The sequence below is a fragment of the Oncorhynchus mykiss genome, chromosome 19 (genome assembly GCF_013265735.2).
Source record: "Oncorhynchus mykiss isolate Arlee chromosome 19, USDA_OmykA_1.1, whole genome shotgun sequence".
NCBI classification, from domain to species: domain Eukaryota; kingdom Metazoa; phylum Chordata; class Actinopteri; order Salmoniformes; family Salmonidae; genus Oncorhynchus; species Oncorhynchus mykiss.
The window spans coordinates 6,164,815-6,186,024 of NC_048583.1; the positions used below are offsets into that span (position 1 = coordinate 6,164,815).

General features: G+C 42.2%; 1 protein-coding gene and 1 pseudogene across 2 annotated transcripts; both read right to left on the reverse strand.

Moving 5' to 3' along the window:
- Positions 1–871: 871 nt before the first annotated feature.
- LOC110497335 lies at positions 872–4,118 on the reverse strand (annotated as a pseudogene).
- A 1,126-nt stretch (positions 4,119–5,244) lies between these two features.
- On the reverse strand, positions 5,245–16,623 carry LOC110497340 (dnaJ homolog subfamily B member 14). Of its 2 annotated transcripts, XM_036954084.1 has the most exons (9): positions 16,516–16,613; positions 16,183–16,414; positions 13,399–13,582; positions 9,179–9,324; positions 8,001–8,189; positions 7,754–7,839; positions 7,183–7,292; positions 6,633–6,805; positions 5,245–6,200 (listed from the first exon to the last, which is right to left on the reverse strand). In XM_036954084.1, the coding sequence occupies exons 2-9, from the start codon at positions 16,313–16,315 to the stop codon at positions 6,076–6,078; spliced, it is 1,146 nt and encodes a 381-aa protein (XP_036809979.1). In that variant the 5' UTR covers positions 16,316–16,414; positions 16,516–16,613; the 3' UTR covers positions 5,245–6,075. The 2 variants fall into 2 exon arrangements, with proteins under 2 accessions (XP_036809979.1, XP_036809978.1); XM_036954083.1 differs by having other exon boundaries at positions 16,183–16,623.
- Between the last annotated feature and the right edge of the window lie 4,587 nt (positions 16,624–21,210).

Sequence of the window (21,210 nt, forward strand, 5' to 3'; positions counted from 1 at the left end):
AGAGTAGTGTAAATGCTTTTTTGGGGCTGGATCATATTGTTGTATGTTTTATTTCTGTAATGTATTGATTGTTGCGGCATTTTCGGCCATGTATCCCTTGAAAAAGCGACTCTGGGTCTCAATGTTTTTTTCCTGGTTAAAAAACAGTTAAATAAAATGGTGAACCGCGGGGCATCGGTATGTCCTTTGACGTGAATTGGCAAAAGCACTAAGGGAGGAGGAGTGCCCTTTTCAAGTCAAACAGTAGTCTGTGCCGCTCTGTCAACAAGGTCCGTCATCCAGAAACATACATAGGCCTACATCTCTTTTCCATTCAAAATATGTTTGCATTTTCAAACTAGTTTTCATTGGGAAAGCAGATGCTTTTTTTGTCAAAAGCAATCACTTTTACATGTGAAAACACAGAACCGTACTCTTTACTCCACGTGCTAATTACGTTTTGAGCGGATTTCTCCGTGGGCTTGGAACCGGGCACCTGTCTCACACCCCGGAGGCAGGCCGGTTCCAAAACAAACGCAATCAACTTTCACCCGGTAAAAAAACACGCATTGTCGGGCGCCCGGGCATATTAATTGAACCCCTCAATGTTGCTCATCAACCACAAAATCCTACATGTGCATTGACAGATTCTCGCCGTTTCATCTGTCCACATAAATTAGTCCCCGAGAGATTATAGTCTGGTCTCAATGAAATAGAGTAGGCTGCCTATGCGTGGGAGGAGAATCAAGTGGTAGTCGTCTTTTCAAGAAAATTACATTAAATATGATTAGACTACAGTTTACTAGTGTCTGTAAATAAATGATAATGGAAAGAAGTGGAGGCCGCTCAACCAACGTTAGTCAAGGTGCAATAATACAAATTATTGAAAAGGCGTAACGCGCGGATAGGCTATGGTGAGCGAACCTTTCATTTGCAATAAATATTAATTACCCATTTATTTGTCTCTGCCTGCAAATTATCCTCCTAAAATGTAGGCTATATCCTATATGCAAAACGTAGTTCAAGAGAATGTACAAGTGTCCGCTCTCGCTGCTCATATTCAGTAGCCACACATGCGAAATAAAGCAGTCTACATAGCCAATGCATGGGCGGAGAAGTGTAACAGTATAACTTTAGTCCGTATCCTCGCCGGGCTCGAACCAGGGACCCTCTGCACACATTGACAATTGACACCCACGAAGCATCGTTAAACATCGCTCCACAAAATCCTCGGCCCTTGCGAGTGACGTCACCGATTGAAACGCTATTAGCGCGCACCACCGCTAACTAGCTAGCCATTTCACATCGGTTACAGAAGTGTAACCAAAACAATACACTTACTGGGCAGTATAATGTAGCCATTACCCTCATCACTGTATCATTATGTGCATACATTTGTATTCAATGTCTTCTTACCTTTTATAAACATTTATATTCTCTCTTAATTTATACTTCATATAAATGTGTGGCAGAACAAACAAATGACATACATGACAACAACCACTAAACAACCTTTGCATAGGAGAACAATTCTACAAAATTATCAAATAGCAATTTAAAAACTCAGATCACCCAACGTTCATTCATTGAGAGCACATCCAGGCCCCTTCACAAGGCTTAGCACATTGTTATCAATGGAAACTTCCACAGCTCTATCCCAAGATACAGTATTGATTTCAATGTTTCTCTGGTGGCTTGACTATTCCAGAATCCCCTCTGGGTGGCAACTCATAGATCCCTCTTGACTTCAAATTTGCATATGCAGGAGTCTCTCTGGCTGTCCATGTAAGGTTTACACCCCATGTGCATGACAGCCTCAAACAGCAGGGTCACAGTATTCTCACACGCTGTATAGAGAGAGACATGGAAACACGACTTGATCATTATATACAGACATATGAAACACACAGAAAAATGAATCAATATCAAATGTTATTTGTCACGTGCACAGTTTACAGTAGGTATAAAAGGTGCAGTGAAATGCTTGTGCTAGCTCCCCCAACATTGCAGTACTATAATTAAGCAATATGGCCTGAGGGGGTGTGGTATATGGCCAATATTCCATGGCTAAGGGCTGTTCTTATGCACGACACAACACAGCCGTGGTATATTGGCCATACACCAACAAAAAAACAAGGTGACTTATTGCTATTATAAACTGGTTACCAACTTAATAGGTGCAGTAAAAATACACATTTTTTCATACCCATTGTATGGGGTTCTGGTTTGTATGATATACCACGGCTTTCAGCCAATCAGCATTCAGGACTTGAACCACCCGTTTTCTGTTGCATGCCCTAATATGGATATAGACCTCACCCTAAGTTATAGACCTCACCAGAAATGCCATCAGGGGGAGTTGTATGATCTTCCGCACCAGCAAGATTGTTAGACTGGTTAAACCTGACTGAATGCTGAACTCACCAGTGAAGTGAAACAATTGACAATGGTGAGCGCAGCATTCAGTATGATTTAACCAGGCTACAAGATGGTGGACACATTATTGAATTAACTGTGAGAAATGCTTGAGTCAAGTCCTGCTCTGTGTTCAACACTGGGAGCATATCAATACATGAATCAGCATGGTGTTCAATAGGCAACACATGGGAGAAAACAGAAAGAAACAGGATGGAAGAAAACAGACTGAAACAGGCAGAAACTACAATAAGAAACACATTGTCGTGTTCCGTTGTAAAACGGTTTCTGTTGCATGCCCTAATAAACACAACCCATGTGCCATCTTACCTTGGACACTCTGGGCCAGTCCCAACATCTTCTGTAATCTCCTACAGATGGTCTCCAGGCATTCCTGGAACTCATCGTCACAGTCGTGTTTATCACGGTTACAGGTGTCATAGCAACGGTCGTGCTGGTTACAGCACTTGGTCAAGGACGGGATGCCGATGTCAAACTGTAGAGTAGACAAAAGAGATGACCATTAGATCAATGCAATATATAATATGACAGGTGTAATAACATTCCTATAAACAATGGTCGCCGTACAGGGGAGCCGCCCTACTATGGCTGACCCTGTAAAACAACACATTCCACTGCACATATGTGTGACAATAAAATAAAATACATTTTGTGTGTGTGTGTGTGGGGGGGGGGTCTTCATTTATAGTCCTGAAGAGCCGCAGCTATAGCAATACACTATAGTGTGTGCAGGCGTCACTGTCTGAAACACAGGTCTCTGCTAATCATAAAAAAACATGAGTTGCTAAACCAGGTGGGTTAGTGCTGGACTGGGAAAACAGTCTGCACACACTGCACCCCCCCACAGGACTAATAGGGAAGACCACTGCTATAGATCAAAGTCATACATGACACTAGCTCACCTGGAATCCGAACAGGGGTGACCCACATCCATTGGGTGGGTTTGGTTTGTAACCAGGCCGGGGTTCTGGTTTGTAACCTGCAAGGAAAGAGCAAAGGTAGAGAGGTGTTCAGTGTTCTTCTTTAATCTTGTTGAGAGAGACGACCTGTTCAGAGAAACTACAGTGTGTGTTGGGGGTGGCACTGTACCAGTTTAATGGTTTACAACTCAAGATAGCTACAGTGGTGCTTATCTGCTTTGTTTGTGAAACATAATCACTTTCAACTGAGCTTTTTAATAAATGGCCTGTCTGCATAATAAGCAAAGTAGTTATGGCCATGTTTTTATTTCCATTACCAACAAGTACTGACTGTGTGTGTGGCCTGAGAGACCTTACCATCGCTGCATTCATAGTGACACAGTCCATCTTGTCCTCCAAATAAGTCCAGAGCAACGTTGAGGTATTTGTCAATGTTATGGATCCCATTGCGAATGGTTTTTAAAGTCATCCGCCAGTCCGGTGTTTCAGGTTCCTTACTACATGACACACAGCTCAGAAATCCATAGAAAGATAGTAAGCCAACGAGAAAACCCGGGATACAACTGTTATGATGCATGATGACAGCACCGGTGCTAGAAAATAGTTGCAATTGGTCGGCATGTGAATCCAAAGTTAAATGACTGCACCAAACGTCGGTAAAACAAATAATTTCACACTTTCCCAAATGTTACACTATTGGTCCTATTCGATGTCAACAAATCGCCTGTCATGCAATTCTCTTTCCGGATGTGGGATTAGTCACGTGACAGCAATAAGCCTATCAGTGCCAATATACATGGCACTTACAGTACACGTGGTCACTCAACGCCCACAGATGTTCGAAGTTCATGCATGCCACGAACAAACGTATATTCATGACCGATTTGATGATTTTTACTGAGACATTGTCTTGCTTTCTGTTTTAAGGCAATATTAATCAGTGTAGTACTTCAGTATTTTTTATTTAAGTAGTGTTTTTTTTGTGGGGGGGGGGGGGGGTATCTGTACTTTACCATTCATATTTTTGCCAACATTTACTTTACTTTTCTAAAGAAAATAATGTACTTTTTACTCCATACATTTTCCGTGACACCCAAAAGTACTTACATTTTGACAGGAAACTGGTCTAATTCACACAAATCAAGAGAACATCCCTACTGCTTCTGTTCTGGCAGACTCACTAAACACAAATGCTTCCTTTGAAAATGGTCTGTGTGCCCAGTTATGTCAATTTAAAAAAGGCAAGAAAAGTCTGTCTGGTTTGCTTAATACACAGCATTTGAAGTGGTTTATACTATTACTACCCAAGTACATTTTAGCAGTTCCATTTAGTTTTGATACATTTAAAACCATTTAACACCAAATACTTAGTATTTTACTGGGTGACTTACCTTAATAGAAAATTACAAAAGTATCTTTCCTTTTACTCAAGTATGACAATAGAGTACTTTTCCCACCACTGATATTAATCAATACAAGTGATAATCACTGTAGGCCTATAACCAATGTATTTTTCAGAAACACCACCACAATTCTCATGGACTTCCAGGAGAAACAGCAAAGTCTCCTTTCTAGTAGACTTGTTCAGTTGCATTTCAGTTTTAAGAATCACACTACCAACCTGTTTGGGTACCAAGCTGGAGCATGTAGCCATACAAATCCACATCAACACATCTTTTACAAGCCTCATGAATATGGTGAGGCCATATTAGGTTGAGAACAAGGCTTCCTGCAAAACGAAAGTGAGACTGTATACAAACTACTAGAGTAACGGATCTGTATGCCAGGGAGAATAGGCCTACAGTCTGAGTAGTATGAACACATTTTAAAAGGGTGTTTAACCTGCCCTTCCATCTGCTTCATACACACAATTGCACATGCTCTTGTGCTGGAAACAAATCAAAACTGCTTCTGGTAATAATTTATTGTTTATTCAAATGATTAATCGAGCAATGAAGAAAAACCTTGTTTTTCTACTTAAATAACTCCATAAATTTTCAAACATTCAAAATGAAAAATATACAATTGATGAAGATTATGGTTCCAACTTCACATTTTTTCCCAGGCCAAAAAAAGTTCAAGTGAGACAGTGGTCATTTCTTCATCTGCGGAATGAACTTCAAGGTCCATGTAACTCCACACAAGGTTCCACTGTGGGTTCCACTGTGGTAGCTAGGAAGCATTCTCTGGGTTCCTCACAATACTAGCACTGCTAATGTATGGACTGGAAGGAGGGCAGCATCTCCAGATGAGCCTAAAAATCTTGTTTAAGTCAAGCAGGTGAAGTAGTTATCTAGAGTGAAGAAGATTGTGATTTGCTTGTTACAGCAGAATGCTTGGCGCTTCAATACTCGAGGCACCAGCACAATGCCTTCTGCTTTTCCAGTCAGTGTTCATTTCCAGAGTGGGTTCTTATTTCCAGAAAACACAAAAAGACAAGCAAAGATAGAAGAGAAAGAAGTTGTGGTTCTCAAGTGTTTTGGGAGGTTGGTCTATTCTTCAGTTGGTTCATTGAGATGCAGCAAGGCAGTTCCCAGGAAGGAGGGGGTGGTGAGGAGGATGGAAAGATGGGTACTGGGGGAGGGATGGGGACAACTTATAACGTCAACGGTAAGGCTAATTATTTTTATTTTCCTCCTTTCAATCTCCATGGTTTTTCCTTAAAAAAACACATTTACATATATCTATTCATATATCTCTTCTAAAAGCGTCCTGTGGGAGCCTGCGGCGTCAGGCGGGCTCAGCCCCCCCTGAACAGGTCATTTAGTCTGTCCAGCTCCTTGCAGTTATCCATGGTCATCAGCTCAGCCTTCTTACGCAGGCGGTCGTCCCTGTAGACCTTAGCAGCATACAGCAAGTCTGTTTCTGAGAGAGAAGGGGGAGATGTCAATATCAACCATGTCACACTAAGCTACGTCGAGGGAATGCTTTCGTCACAAAATAGAAGGAAATGAATGCGTGTTTTGTACGAGTAACTTGTATTGCTTTACATGGGGCTAATTTGATTGAAGTCCTCACTGTAATTATACCCTGCAGGGGCTGCGTGCTACACCACTGCTTATAACTATAAGAAATCTGTGTCAAATCAATTATATCCAGGTCAGAGCTTCAGCTAGGCATTTGGTCTTCTAACTTGCTAGGTACGTGGCTAGATTACAGCAGAGACATTTAATCTCCTCCTGGATCAAGATCCCTGTTGCCTAAATTGTTTTAATACTTATGGTAGTACCTGGTATGGTACAGAAACAGTATGAACATCTGGATACCGCCCAACTAAGAGGCATGATGGACACCTACTCGTCTGCCTCTCCTTCCAGCAGTTGTTTCTGACATTAGACACGTAGTCCTCCTCCACGTTCTTCTCAATCTTCTGCAGATTGGAGCCCTTGTACTCTGTCTTGAAGTCTCTGTTGACGTAGTAATCCACATGCAGGTTCTCCGTCTGCCGTTTCACCGTCTGCCCCGTGGACCTGGAGAGGACAGAGGACAGGCATCAGGTTACAGACGGCTGTTCTGAGAACAGCGAGATGTATAGCTTTTTATACCAGGTGAAGAGATGAGGCAATGGGAATGATCAAACGCACACAATAAATGCATCAGTACTTTACTGGTAGGTGTGTCCGTTACTTACACCAACCATGTCACCATTTGACAGTATTTTTCAGCACCGAGCATGTGGAGCAGGGGTACAGAATAAAAGGCCTGGGCCGTGTTCAGGTGGGAGAAAACGTTTGGAAACGGAGTGGTACCACTTAAATACATGTGTCCAATATGAACACAACCTTTTAAGTACTGTGATCCACACTGAGCACGACCCCAGCGTGAGTGTGTGTGTGTGTACACGTACGGTCTGGAGTAGAGGCTGTAGGGGGGGGTAGACACCATCAGTTGGCTCAAGATGGACACCAGGATCAGTACAACGATGGGTATCAGCTGGATAAACATGGAGAACCCTCCCTGGAAAACAGATTACAGAAATCACTAAGCAGACACTATTTTGTCCTGCAGCTCAGTTGGTAGAGCATGGCACTTGTGACGGCAGGATAGTGGGTTTGATTCCCAGGATCACCCATAACGTAAAATGTATGCACGCATGACTAAGCCGCTTGGGATAAGAGTCAGCTAAATGGCATATTACTATTTAATATTTTAAGACGTGTACTGTCCTGTTCGTGACTTTGCATGTTTCCCTGCTTTACTATGTAGCACACGGAAATTAACTAGAGCTCATCCCAGTCAAGGCTGGAACGGTTGTGTCCTTCACTAAAACAGAGCCTGCAATATGCTGCCGAGACTCCCATAGCTTGTAGAGGGGGGTCTGCTATGGAAGTCTGACCTGAAGTTACCCCAGACTCACTAGGTATTATATTGACAGTCACAGTATACATCTGGCAGTGTAGATGCCAGACATTACATACCTCTCCCCTCTCCTCTGCTCTCTCCCGTCTTTGGTCCGTCTGCTGGCTGTATCGCGCCCGGCCGTTGGTGAACGTGTGGGCAGCCGCTGCGGAGAGGAGGTACCCTGTTAGTGACTCGGCAAAGACTTGCAATACAATACTCATTTAATAAACATTCATGTTTGAGCAAGACAATTGTATTTAATTGATGTAATGAATTAAGACTTGTTTATTAAACATTGAGACAAACTCTGCAAGTGTCTCTTACAAGAGGGGAATCCTCCTCCGAAGAACATGTTGAAGAGGTCCTCGGGAGTGATGTCGGCCTCGAAGCCCCGGTGGAAGTCAAACCCTTGGCTGTGGGCGTGGCCAGGACTGGTCGGCTCCTCCGCCCCCGTGAGGTCATACTGCTTTCTCTTGTCTGGGTTGCTAAGCACGGCGTACGCGTTGCCGATCTCTGTTAGAACCACAACACACGTGGTCAATAAGTGCCACATTAAGTCAGCGAAAAAGTAGACATTGGCTCGGATCCGATGCCCCATTTAACACTGATCTGCAAACTTCACGTCGGGGGGTGCAGACGTAGATACTCTGCCAGTACTCAAGCTATTCCAATTCAATTAATGTCAGGTCAAATTTAGGCTGCTAACAATGCTGTAGGAGCTCACTTGTTCCAGACCCGGTCCGATCAGTGAGGGAAGCAGAAGAAGTCATTTTTGAAAGCTACTTTATTAACCAGAGCTGAGTGAGAGAGACCCTTCTAGCAGGCGGGAGGGAGAGACAGCAACCAACCAAGCTGACTGGCACTATAGTAGACTAATAGCTGCCATAGCATGATTACTTATCATCAATATGATTGCGTAGTGCCCGTCTTAACTGCATCAAACCGGGAAAAGCTAGTTAAGGTAGGCTGAGGCTGCAGTGCAGCATACGCTTCCTGATCCTACAGTTACAAACAATTCTATTCAGATAAGTAGCAGCCTGCCTACCTATTGGTTCTTGTAGACTATTCTTCTCCTTTAACTCCGTCATTTTAATTCCATCTTCCATTGATTAGATCTCTCCTAACTTTTGCCACACACGGAGTAAGGCAAAATGGCTGTAGCCCATTGCCACTTTGATGACTAATGATTGGCCAACAACCTACACCCGCCACTCGTGAAAACAAGAGCAGCAGCATAAATTATACAATTTCTCTCCCTCTACTGCAGCAGTTGCGTTCGGATTTGTACCTTCCGGACAAGTCGGTTAAATTTACACATACCCGAGACCTGTGTCAATCATAACAGATCCAACCCAGACCTGTGACATTAGAATTCTGGTTCCGGACTCGCCCGGGTCCCGAAATCGGGTACAGGTGGATCCGTGAAGACCTGTAGCCTACATTACAGCCAAATAAATGTGATTGGCACCGAACACAAAAACAATGCATGAGAAACTTCTTACTTTTGAAGGCCTCTGTAGCTCCGGGGGCTTGGTTTTTGTCTGGGTGGAACTTGAGTGCTAGTTTCCTGTAGGCTTTCTTCAGCTCCTCCTCATTGGCCTCCTTGCTGGTGCCCAGGACTTCATAGTAGTCCTTACACCGCTTTATCCTTTAAGAAGAGAGATGACAGTGAGTGATTCATCAGGGCTATGTTACACATGTCCAGGAAACAGATATAGACCAAGTTTATTACAATGCAGTGGATCTGATTAATCAAGAGGGCTGTAGCACAGATCACATTTGGCCCAAAAGCAATACAAAAAACCTCTAATGGATATTTCTTGCTTCAAGAACTAGTATTTGGAAAGTATCTAGGTTGTGCCTTTACATTTAGAGAAAATCAACATCCAAGTAAAGAATTTTCACTTCTGATCTGTTTCGCAAGTGTTCCTGGAAGTTTCGCAATGTTGCGCCTCTGGGTTTAGAAAACTGTGCTCCTGGAGTACCATTTGAAACCACAAGAGGGCAAATCAACATTGGTGGCAGAACAGAGCAGGAGAGTTCAAACGCAATACACAGTCGATTGCATGACCTGCAGAAGAGAGATTGCCTCCAGTCTCCAAGGAGAACCACCTGAGATACTTGCCAGACTGTTACATTAACATTCAATTAGAATAATCAAATATATGCTGATGTCACTGTGTACCTTTCAATTGGAGGTTAAACCCTACACTGCATGTAGGCCTGTTTTAACAAAACATACAGGTTAGTCTCTAAACAAACACAGCATCTTTAGTAAAACATACCGTCTTACGCTCTTTACAATGGGACTAGATGTTGGTCAGGCCTACCAAGCACTATGTGAGTGTTGCCATAACGAGATGTGTCACAGCTCTCTTTTGTCTCACTCTCTCAGTCCCTCTCCCTTCCCCTCTCACTGGCCTTATGGGCACCTTGCCGAGTCTGAGGTTCCCATAGGGGTAGTATGGTGTGTAGAACACTGCAGTGTCCTCATTGAGCAGTTGATTAACGGCCCACACACACACCAATGGCACAAAGCCGACCACAACAAGCCACCCAAACAGCTCTGCCATGAGACTCGCATACAAATACACAGACAACCCGTCTGCTGTCATTAGCTCAGCAAACACTGCAAATATTCCACAGGCTTCAACTTCAAACCCAACTCCAAAATGTTGAGCTGAGTAAGTGTTTCAACAGCAGCCTTCTCTACATAAAAAGTGTGTTATTGGCTGGCTCATAGTACAGTAGAGAAGTTTAACCCCTCTGAGTACACCACACTGGACTGGGGGATTATGAGTGATCCTGTAGGTCAACTGCAGGGTTAATTAACGAACCATAAAGATGCTAGAGAAAACAAAACATGGAGCCCAATAGAACCATCTAACTACCGTCAGACGACCTCGCTAGGGGAAGGTGGAGGCCTAGGCTACACTCGGCCCATTATTAGCAACACTTCTGTTCACCAGGGACATCAGTCGCTCAGAGCTCCCAGTCCCAGCCACCTACCCTGGCCTATGGGGACAGCAATGATGAAACAGTGACACAGAAAGAGAGGTGTTTAACAAGAACTATCAAGGGAGATCATTCTAGAACACCCCTCCCTCCACGGTTGGTATGATTCAGGGTCCAACAACAATCAGTGGCCAAAGACCCATACTAGCTAACATACTATTTAGCACGTACCGTTCAGTAAAAAGTGTGCAGTGTGATACAACACAGTAGCAGCTACTGATTGGCCGAGTGGGTGGGGCTGCATGCGGGTCGATTTTTCCCCCCAAATTCAACAGAAAATAATCGCATTAACCAACCTGATAATAGCCAATTTGATTCATTTCTCTAATCAGGAATGGAGTTATAGTCTCTCTATAACCAGCCTCAGTAGGCCTATCACATTCAACCTATACTGCAGCAGACCATATAGCCCAGTGGTGTATAACTCATTCCATTTATAGCCTAGTGTCTGCTGTTTTTTCTTCTTCTGGTGAATTAAGACCTGGACAACCAGGTGAGGGGAGTTCCTTACTAATCAGTGACAATTAATCAAGTACAAGGGAGAAGAGAAAACCCAGTCACTCGGCCCTCCATGGAATGAGTTTGACATATGTTATCGCCATCTCTCATTTAAAAAGGACTGAAGACAGAAACCGATCATTTAGTTCAATTTCAAAATATATATTAGTGAAATCAAAGTGCTGTAGCATATATAAATTAAATCAAATGGTGTAGTACACACAAGAACTCGAAATGTTCAAATCAAAAGACTATTGAACAGAAGAAAAAAGTCAGGTGAATGGCAAATTCAGAACCGCTGGACAGTAGCATAAAGCACTGATCATTGGGAACAAGATCAGAATGACTGCTAAGGCTTGATCCCTAAATGAAATAGTTTGTTTTGTAGGCTACCTATCTATATGTTCAAATCAAAAGACCTGATTAACATGACATCAATAATGCAACCACATCCCGAGTCCCTAGTGCAGACACACTGACAAAAGATGGTTTATTATTTAGGTTAAAAGCTCTGATGGCCAAGAGAACAAGAAACTGAGAAGCCAGAAATTCCACTAAGCCTGGAGAGCTGCAGTGTATGGTGTTGCGGAGTGCATAAAGGATTGGGCCAGCCTGTATGCACTGGGAAACCGTAAATGATCCATTAGTACTTGGTATTTGTAGCGTTCTGACAGTTGACTGTGAATACCCAGTAGGCTCTCCAATGCCATTTCCAAAAGGACAAATTCACTCTCCTTTCCGCTCTCAAAGTATGGCAGTTTGGGTGTGGGAATTCCATAGGCTGAGGCTACTAGAAGTTTCATAATGTTGTGGAGGGGTGGTCAGGTCAACTCCCTGTTTGTTCCTCTCCAGGAAGGATGAGACCATCCATGCCTCCTCCAATTCCCTTCTGGCTTGACGGTGCCGTCGCTGTTGTGCCAGGTCCTTGGCAATGAATTCCCGTTCCTGTAGAGCTCTACGGGCCTGCACATCCAATTGGTGACATCGTTCATCAGCCTGTCGTTCCTCCTCAAACTGACGCTCAATTTCCTCCAAAGCTAATAGTTTCATCCTGTCTTGTAGGGCAGCGGTCTGTGAATCGCTGAGGGCTAGTGAATGGCGGCTGCCACGGCCACTTCCAAAGGGGTATCCACTGGTCAAACTCCCACTCCGTCTAGAGTGCTTCACGATTTCCCATTAGTTAAGGGGTGAGTGGAGCCTGCCTCAGGAAGCTGGTCGACCTGTGCTGTGGGAGTCACCACTCCAAAGCAGTTTCCAGTACTTGGCTCAAAGTGGATGGTTGAGGGCTGAAACGTACAGTTGATCCATCACCACTTTGAGCTCTGGTGGGCTTGCCCTTTGTCGGAAACTCGACCACATAATCCTTAAGATAACCAGGTGCTGGCCTGGTTCTTCTGGTGCTGCTGGTGGTTGAGGATGAAGCCTTTGTTGCTTTAGGCTTAGCGCCTGGATATTTCCTTTGTTCCAAGACCTTTCCCTCAGCTGCTCTCTCCTCCCCTCTTCTTCCTTCCAGTGGAGACAATTCTTCCCTCTCCGCCTCCATTTCACCAGTCTTTGGTTCAGTCATCATCCGGTTCGAAGGACCGGTTACTGTCAGAATGTCAAGCATAAAGCACTGACTAATGGTCCCTCGATTGAGACAGAATGACACGGAGTACATGGGTTCATTATTTTGGGTGTGAAGGATATACTTCCAGTTTCATCTAAAATACATCTGATTAGTGTGAGAGCATGCTCACGTGACGTGTGACAAATCCTTATCAATTTCCTGTTGTGGCAAGAACCACCATCAGGTTATTAAAAAATGTAAAATAGATCATAATACACACACATGCAACAGGAAATTCAGGTGAGTAAGGGAATTTACAATCCACCATTTCCTCATCTTAACAGGTAGCCAAATGAAAAAAGAACACCCAAAAGTGTCAGTCTCCTAAATTCACATTGATTACAAAAACTCAGGGTCAACAACCCCAACCAGGCTGAAAGTGGCCCTCCCGCCCTAATCGCCACATGAGAATGCACCAGAGTGAAGCAACAACTACACACACAGGCCTGCCTGCTGCACACATGAGAAGTGGGACAGAGGATCGTACCATACGGCCATCAGGGAGGGCGGAACAGAGATTTTACAAACAGATATGTAATCTGTTTGGGATTGGCTGAGTGAGCAATCAAGTGGAAAATAAGTCAAAAGCCTCCTGCTCACCTCTGCACTCCTTCCACCTGGTCCTTGGTGAAGCCCTTGGTGCTGGGCTCGCCCCCTCCGGCCTCCTGGTCCTGCCCACCAGCCCGGGCCTTGGTGCTCTCCGAGGAGCTGTCTGTAGTACGCTGTCTGCAGTGCGTGCCATTCCCTGCAGAGCTGCCGTTCCTCGTCAAGGTGTCCAACAAGGCTAGGAGGGAAAAGAGAGATGAAGAGAAAGAGAAGACAGAACAAAGCATGACGTGGCACATTCAGAAAGAAACAAAGCTAAGCACTTCAAAGGCAAATTTCACAGAACCAGATTAAGACGGGTCCTCGACTAAAAAGCGTTCTCATTTTCAATCGAAAGTGTTTTTTTAGTCAAGGACTAGTCTTAATCTGGTTCTGGAAAACTGCCACTCAATCTTACTGGGCAAAACACTAGGCTCTTGAAAGTCAGACCACCATGCAAGGGAACATCAGCGGTTCACACAGAAACTAAGGTTACATTGTTCCCAGCATCCAGTTGGCTTCCATAGACGAGCTGTAGTGGAGATCTGGTCATGCTTCCATGAGAGCCGCAGGCGAATATATCCAGCTCTGGTTGCTCAATGAGAATGTGCTAAGCTTTTCCAGTGACACAAAGCAGCTCTCTGTGTCAGTCTACCCATGACCACTGCAGCAGCAGCCTAAGCAACAGCCTGAGTATACTGCCTAGTGCATCGCTGTTCTCTCTGGCAGCACCCAGACTGTGCAATACAGCTCTGCAATTCATGTGAAAGTTTACACAGGTAACTGAACACTATGTTGGATAGACACGCCAGAGTGACAATACTGGCATGTCGGGAAAGATACTCATCTTAATGGTTGTAGTAGTAAATGTATTATTGCATGACACTGAACTTAAGATGGTGGCTGTTTTTCTTCAATCAAGATGCAATCTTCCTGAATCCTCAGAATCCTCCTTGAATTCACTATTCTTTCTTGTTGTGAGTTAATGAAATAAATAAAAATTAAAAGGTGAATAGGATGATTTGGTTTTCCCTGGCCAACTGCCCTATCATTCCTTACCATGGCCCCAGCTTAGCCCTGGCTAATGCGCTACCATTGTTCCCTCAGCTCTGGGTCAATCATTCAATTAAGGGATTGAGGTGGACAAGCCTGTTCATCTCGCTAACCTCATCCTGCACGAGCCACGTTACCTCCTCTGCGCTCAATGGAATCCCTACAAAACACCTTCTCGTCCTGCACGAGCCACGTTACCTCATCTGCTCTGACAGTGGAATCCCTACAAACCCCCTTGCCTCATCCTGCAAGAGCCACATTACCTCCATTTCCAAAAAAAGATTCTCAGCAGAAGTTGAGACAGCCACTTTTCTACTTCCTTCCATTTTTTATATTGAATAAGGCATTGGTGAGGAAGAGCTCGCAAGTAAGCATTTCACTGTACTGTTTGCACCTGCTGTATCCCATGAACATTACCAAATAAACATTGATTTGAGTGAGGTGAATAGGCTGCTATAGCCATCTCCTTGGTGACCATTATAAACACTATTTAACCAAACCTCGAGTATTCACAACAAACACTATTTAACCAAACCTTGAGTATTCACTACAACTAAATGTTCCTTGTGAACATAAACGGTCATGTATAACTGCATGATGTGAGAGTTAAGCCAACATGAGGAATAATTGCTGTCAACTGTCACATAGCCAACCGTTCAGCTAATATGTGTTCTATTATATATGGCTGCTGTGGAAATTGCAATTTACCTTCATAACAAGGTAAATATGTATCCTGCCTGACATACTAGTATTGACAATTTCAGAAGCTTTTAAATATGATTGGTAGGTGGCAGGCTGCACAATTGACCATAATGCAAGCAGCCTCTTGCAAGAACACGATTCACTCACAAAACATAAGTGTTTGATTACAGACAAGCACTTTTCAACAGACAAAGCAATGAATTACAAAACATCACGGCAGCTGAGAGCAATAAGCAGATAAATTGCTTATGGCCCGAGGTAGCTGCTGGATCATCATCATGTATCAATACAACCACAGCCAGGCTTGGCATGTGTCCGGCTAGTTAGCCAAGTCCCTTACTAAGCTAGTATCAGGCCTACATTGATACCCATTTTAAAATTACATTTCTGTCATGAGGACACTGGAAACAACCCCTAGCTGGCTAACTTACTGGTGCATAGGCATTACTTGCTTAGTCAGTTGACCTTGTTATTGCGAAAGACCATACATGTGGGGAGATAACATCCCAGATTGGGAACTTCGCTCCACTGACCACATAATGAAAAACTGAATTTGTTGGCAATCCAACATTTAGCTAGCTCATATAGGCTAGCTAAAGTTTGTAAATGATAGTTAGCAATAGCTTTGCCAATTGGCTAGTTAGCATAGCCAGTCCACATTCGTCACTGAGCTAAAACATAACTATAAAATGAAACATAGCTTGTCAAGTGAGACATTTAACCGTGGATGATGTCGACCTTATCAAATCAACAAAATAGGCTAAGAAATGGCTAACGTCAAGTAGTTAACGTTAGCGACATAGTACACACTGATAGCATGCTAACGTTAGTTAGCAATTTAAAGAAACGTCACTTCTTCCTTTGCCCTGAGCAGTTAAAGCGTTAATGACGTTAATTAACCATTTCATCATGTATTCGTTTACGTATTATCCGTGCATTGCAAGTGACAATATTCCAAGGCAAGTTGCCAAATCTTATTTTAAATCGGTGTTGTTTAATGTGTAACGGGCTAATGAACTGAAATATGGTAACGTAGATATTTACCTTTCGCTTTGTAGGTTGGATAGAGCTTCTCTGCTTTGTTTAAGAATTTCACCGCCTTGTCTTTGTCTCCTGCTTCAAGAGCTTTAGTGGCTATATTTATACATTTTTCTGCTTCGTCTCTGTTCCCTTCCATCTTTCTTCCTCCCCCCCGGCTCTCAGCTGACAGTAGTGATGGGTAGTTCGCGAACGAACGGATCTTTTTGGTGAACGTCGGGAACCGAATCAGTGAAATCTGGTCCATGCAACAAAAACAATTCAGCGCCATCTAATAATCCAGCCAGGTAAACATTTATTTGGAGGTGCATTTCCTGATTTGACATAATGGGAGCCTACCTTTTGGGCTTTAAATCGGAAATGTGTTATTTTTTCACTGGTTCTAGTTTTACATTTCTAAAATGTTCAACTTCATATTCATCATCTCCAGCACCACACTAACATATGTGAAAACAGAGTGTTTATATGTTTTGCAGTCAAAAGGATTGGAAACACATCTTCTCATGACGTTCACCAATTAGACAATTAGTAGGCACTAATAATTGGTTAAAATCATGACGCACATCAATGATGTCACTGGAAACACTTACCTTCCTTTCTTTATCTATTAAACATAGACACCTGCTGCCATTTTCACATATGTTGATGTTGGGGTGGTGCTGAAGATGAATCTGAAGTAAAATAAAATACAAAAAAAGTTTAACTTCCCTTCAAGCATTTTTAATTAACAGAGCCGTTTTGGGGGCCAAATGAGCCGGCTCTTTTACGTGACGGAGCCAAATGATTCGGCTCACCGAAAACACATCTGAACGTTCGGAGCAGCACTTTCGTCAGTGATCCTCAGACGCTGCAATTATTCTGATCTCATATAGTGGGGTTGTTCTGCATTTCTCAATATTAGAGCATGACTTCCAACCCACTGAAATATACACTACATGACAATGTGGACACCTGCTCCTCAAACCTCTCATTCCAAAATCATGGACATTAATATGGCGTTGGTCCCGTTGCTGCTATAACAGCCTCTACTCTTCTGGGAAGGCTTTCTATTAGATGTTGGAGCATTGCTGCGGGGACTTGTTTCCATTCAGCCAAGAGCATTAGTGAGTTCGGGCACTGATTTTGGGCAATTAGGCCTGGCTCGCAGTCCGCGTTCCAATTCATCCCATAGGTGTTCGGTGGGATTGAGGTCAGTGCAGGCCAGTCCAGTTCTTCCACACCCATTTCGTTATGGACCTCGCTTTGAGCACAGTGGCACTGTCATGCTGAAACAGGAAAGGGCCTTCCCCAAATTGTTGCCACAAAGTTGGACGCACATATTTATTTATTTATTTGTAACCTTTTTTTTTTAACCTTTTTAACCTTTTTTTTTTTGCCTTTGAGAAGGCATTTTTATTTATTTTTTTATTTATTTTTGTATTTAAAAAAAAAACATTTTTTATTAATAACAAATCAATACATAAAGCACATGAGGGAACACAAGCATACATAGATTACAAACAATAGACAATCGAGCTAGGGGGTACAATATCACATTACAATTACATAAGGACCTTAAGGGACATGCATATACTTACAATTCTAACCGCTTTTTTTGTTAGTAGAGCATTTAACCGTCTTAAAATACAGTTCCATTTATTTTTGTAGGGTACGAAAATGTGGTTTTCTGTTTGTAAATTTACATTTGTGTATATGAAATTTGGCCAAAAGAATAATGAAATTAATTACGTAAAAATGATTCCGCTTATTTCTATTGTATGTAAAGAATCCAAACAGTACATCTCTCCACAATAGTGTAAAATCTTCATAAATGTGTTCAATTATAAACCTACTGATGTCTTGCCACAGTTTTCTTACATGCATACAATGCCAGAAAAGATGCACAACTGTTTCTGGGTGGTCATTACAAAAGGAGCCATTTGAGTTTATGTTTTCCTTAAACTTCTTCATATAGTGGTTGGCAGGATAATATTTATGAATAATTTTAAAGGAAACTTCCTTAATTTTGTTAACAAGTAGGTATGTGTGTGGCAACATCCAAACTTTTTTCCAACAGATATTATCAATAAATCCATTCCAATAAGGCATGACATACGGTATAGATACAATATCCTGCTGAAACAAGGATCGTATCGCTCTGTTGTTGAATGGACCAAAAGAGAAACAAATCTTTCCTACTGATGAGTCAACAGGGTCAACAGAAGGTACTGTAGGCTCTGAGGGTCAGGTCTTGACATGTTCCTGAATAACATAGCAACACCTGAGGGAATGGCATCTAAAACAATTGCAAAATCTTTAGGTGTTACAGGGACCTTGTAAAGTGATAAGAATTCTTTATAACTGAGTAAAAGACCCTCTGCATTTACCAGTTGGCTCACCAATAGGATATTATTTCGGAACCAATATTCTAAAAACAGAGAGGTATTTTTATACAATATATCCCGATTATTCCATATATAATATCTGTGTGGAGAAAAATTGTGTTTATATATTAAGGACCATGACAAGAAAACCTGCCGATGAAAAGCAGAAAGTTTCACTGGAACTTTGTCAATGTTATAATTGCAAAACAACATGAAGTTAAGGCCACCAAAAGTAGAGAAGACATGATGAGGAATAAAATTCCAGATAGAAGTGGGTCTTCTTAGGAATTGTTTTATCCAATTGATCATTAAAAGTATTATTTAAAGTAGTAAAGTCCAGAAAATTCAGTCCACCATTCTCATAAGTGTTCATTACAACAGTTTTCCTAATGTAATGGGTACGGTTTCTCCAAAGAAAGTTGAAAAGCATCTGGCCTATCTCCTTGCTTATTTTACTGTCAAGATATAAAGACAGAGCACCATATGTTAGTCTAGAGATACCTTCAGCCTTGGTTATTAGGACTCTACCTTTTAAAGATAAGTCCCTCTGTAGCCATTGATTTAGTTTCTTCTGGGTTTTTTTAAATAAGAGGGTTAAAATTTAGTAAGCCTCTAGACTTCTGATCCTTTGTAATGGTTATGCCTAAATATGTAAGTTCTTCTTTTACTGGAATACCATAATATGAATGTGTCACACAATCTTTGACAGCCATGAGTTCACATTTCTTAATGTTAAGATATAGACCAGACGCTTTGGAAAAGGATTGTATCACATTGATCGATATGGGAATTTGGTTAGCGTCTTTCTGAAAAAGTGTAGTATCGTCAGCCAGCTGGCTTATAATAATTTCTTTACCAGCTATGGAAATACCTTGTACAGGACTATTATTTAAAGAATTTGCAAGAAGTTGGGTGATTAATAAAAACAGGTACGGAGAGATAGGACAACCTTGCCTAATTCCTCTCTTTAACTCAAATCTAGGTGAGGTGCCATATTTCAATTTGATAGAGCTGTTACCATTTGCATAGTCTTAATAGCCTTACAGAAAAAATACCCCAAGCCAAGTCTCTCAAGGGAGTGGAAGAGGAACTGATGCTCTACTGTGTCAAATGCTTTATAAAAATCTAAAAATAATATGAAGCCATCCTCGGTTATTAGGTCTGAGTAGTCAAGTACGTCTAATACTAGTCTGACATTGTTAGAAATATGTCTGTTCCTCATGAAGCCAGACTGTGTTTCATCAATGATTGCATCCAGGACTTCTTTAATTATTTTTGCAAGTAGTAAGGCTAATATCTTATAGTCATTATTAAGAAGACAAATTGGACGCCAGTTATCGATGAGCAGCACTTCTTTTTTGGGTTTAGGTATCAGTGTTATTAACCCCTGACTCATTGTAGGAGGGAGAACATTGTTTTTTATACTCTCTAAAAAGACTTCAAATAGGAAGGGAGCTACTTGTTCAGAAAATAATTTGTAAAATTCTGATGTAATTCCATCAACACCTGGTGATTTATTGTTCTTTAGATGTTTGATAGACTCTATAATCTCTTCAACTTTGATGGGTTCATCACACTGTTTAGATTCTATATCACTGATAGAGTGAACATTATTCAGCGAGTTAAAAAACATATCTGTGGATTCCTGACAGTACGTAGAGCTATACAATTTTCTGTAAAAATTGCTGCAGTATTTAGCGATTAATTTTTGGTCATCTGTAATAACACCATCAATGTTTAACTTATGGATAGTGTTATTTTTAGAGTGAAATTTCTCAAGTCTAAAGAAATAGGATGAATTCTGTTCTCCCTCCTCAATCCATTTTTTCCTAGATCTAATAAAGGCTCCTTCTGCTTTTAATCTATATATATTATCCAGTTTATTTTGTAAGTCAATTAGTTCCATCTTCTCCTCCCCCAAGAGGTCGGCTGGGGGGCCTTCCCCAAATTGTTGCCACAAAGTTGGACGCACAGAATCGTCTAGCATGTCATTGTATGCTGTAGCGTAAAGATTTCCCTTCACTGGAGCTAAGGAGCCTAGCCCGAACCATGAAAAACAGGCCCGAACCATTATTCTACCACAACTTCAGGTTAATTTTCCTTGTATCCGCCAAACCCAAATTAGCCCGTCAGACTGCCAGATGGTTTAACTGCAACCTTTACAACACTCCAGTTGACACTTGGCATTGAACATTAATCTTAAACTTGTGTGCAGCTGCTCAGCCATGGAAACCAATTTCATGAAGCTCCTGGCGAACAGTTATTGTGCTGATCTTGCTTCCAGAGGCATTTTGGAACTCTGTAGTTTGTTGCTACTGAGGACAGACGATTTGTACGCGCTACATGCTTCAACTCTCGGCGTCCCGTTGTGTGAGCTTGTGTGGCCTACTACTTCACAGCTGAGCAGTTGTTGCTCCTAGACATTTCCACTTCACAATAACGGCACTTAGTTGACCAGGGCAGACATTTTACAAACTTGTTGGAAAGGTGCCACGTTGAAAGTCACTGAGCTCTTCAGTAAGGCCATTCTACTGTCAATGTTTGTGAATGGAGCTTGCATGGCGGTGTGCTCGATTTTATACACCTGTCACCAACGGATGGCTGAAATAGCCGAATCCACTAATTTGAAGATGTGTCCACATACTTTTGTTTGTATATATACACAAACCAC

What these genes read in the sequence shown, in the direction of transcription:
- LOC110497340 (XM_036954083.1), bottom strand. Translation starts at nt 16,447, where the DNA reads ATGGCGCTGAATTGTTTTTGTTGCATGGACCAGATTTCACTGATTCGG. An exon ending in AGCTACAGAGGCCTTCAAAA is followed by an intron (nt 8,190 to 9,178) that starts GTAAGAAGTTTC and finishes TGGTTCTAACAG; the next exon opens with AGATCGGCAACGCGTACGCC. An exon ending in CGGAGGAGGATTCCCCTCTT is followed by an intron (nt 7,840 to 8,000) that starts GTAAGAGACACT and finishes TCCTCTCCGCAG; the next exon opens with CGGCTGCCCACACGTTCACC.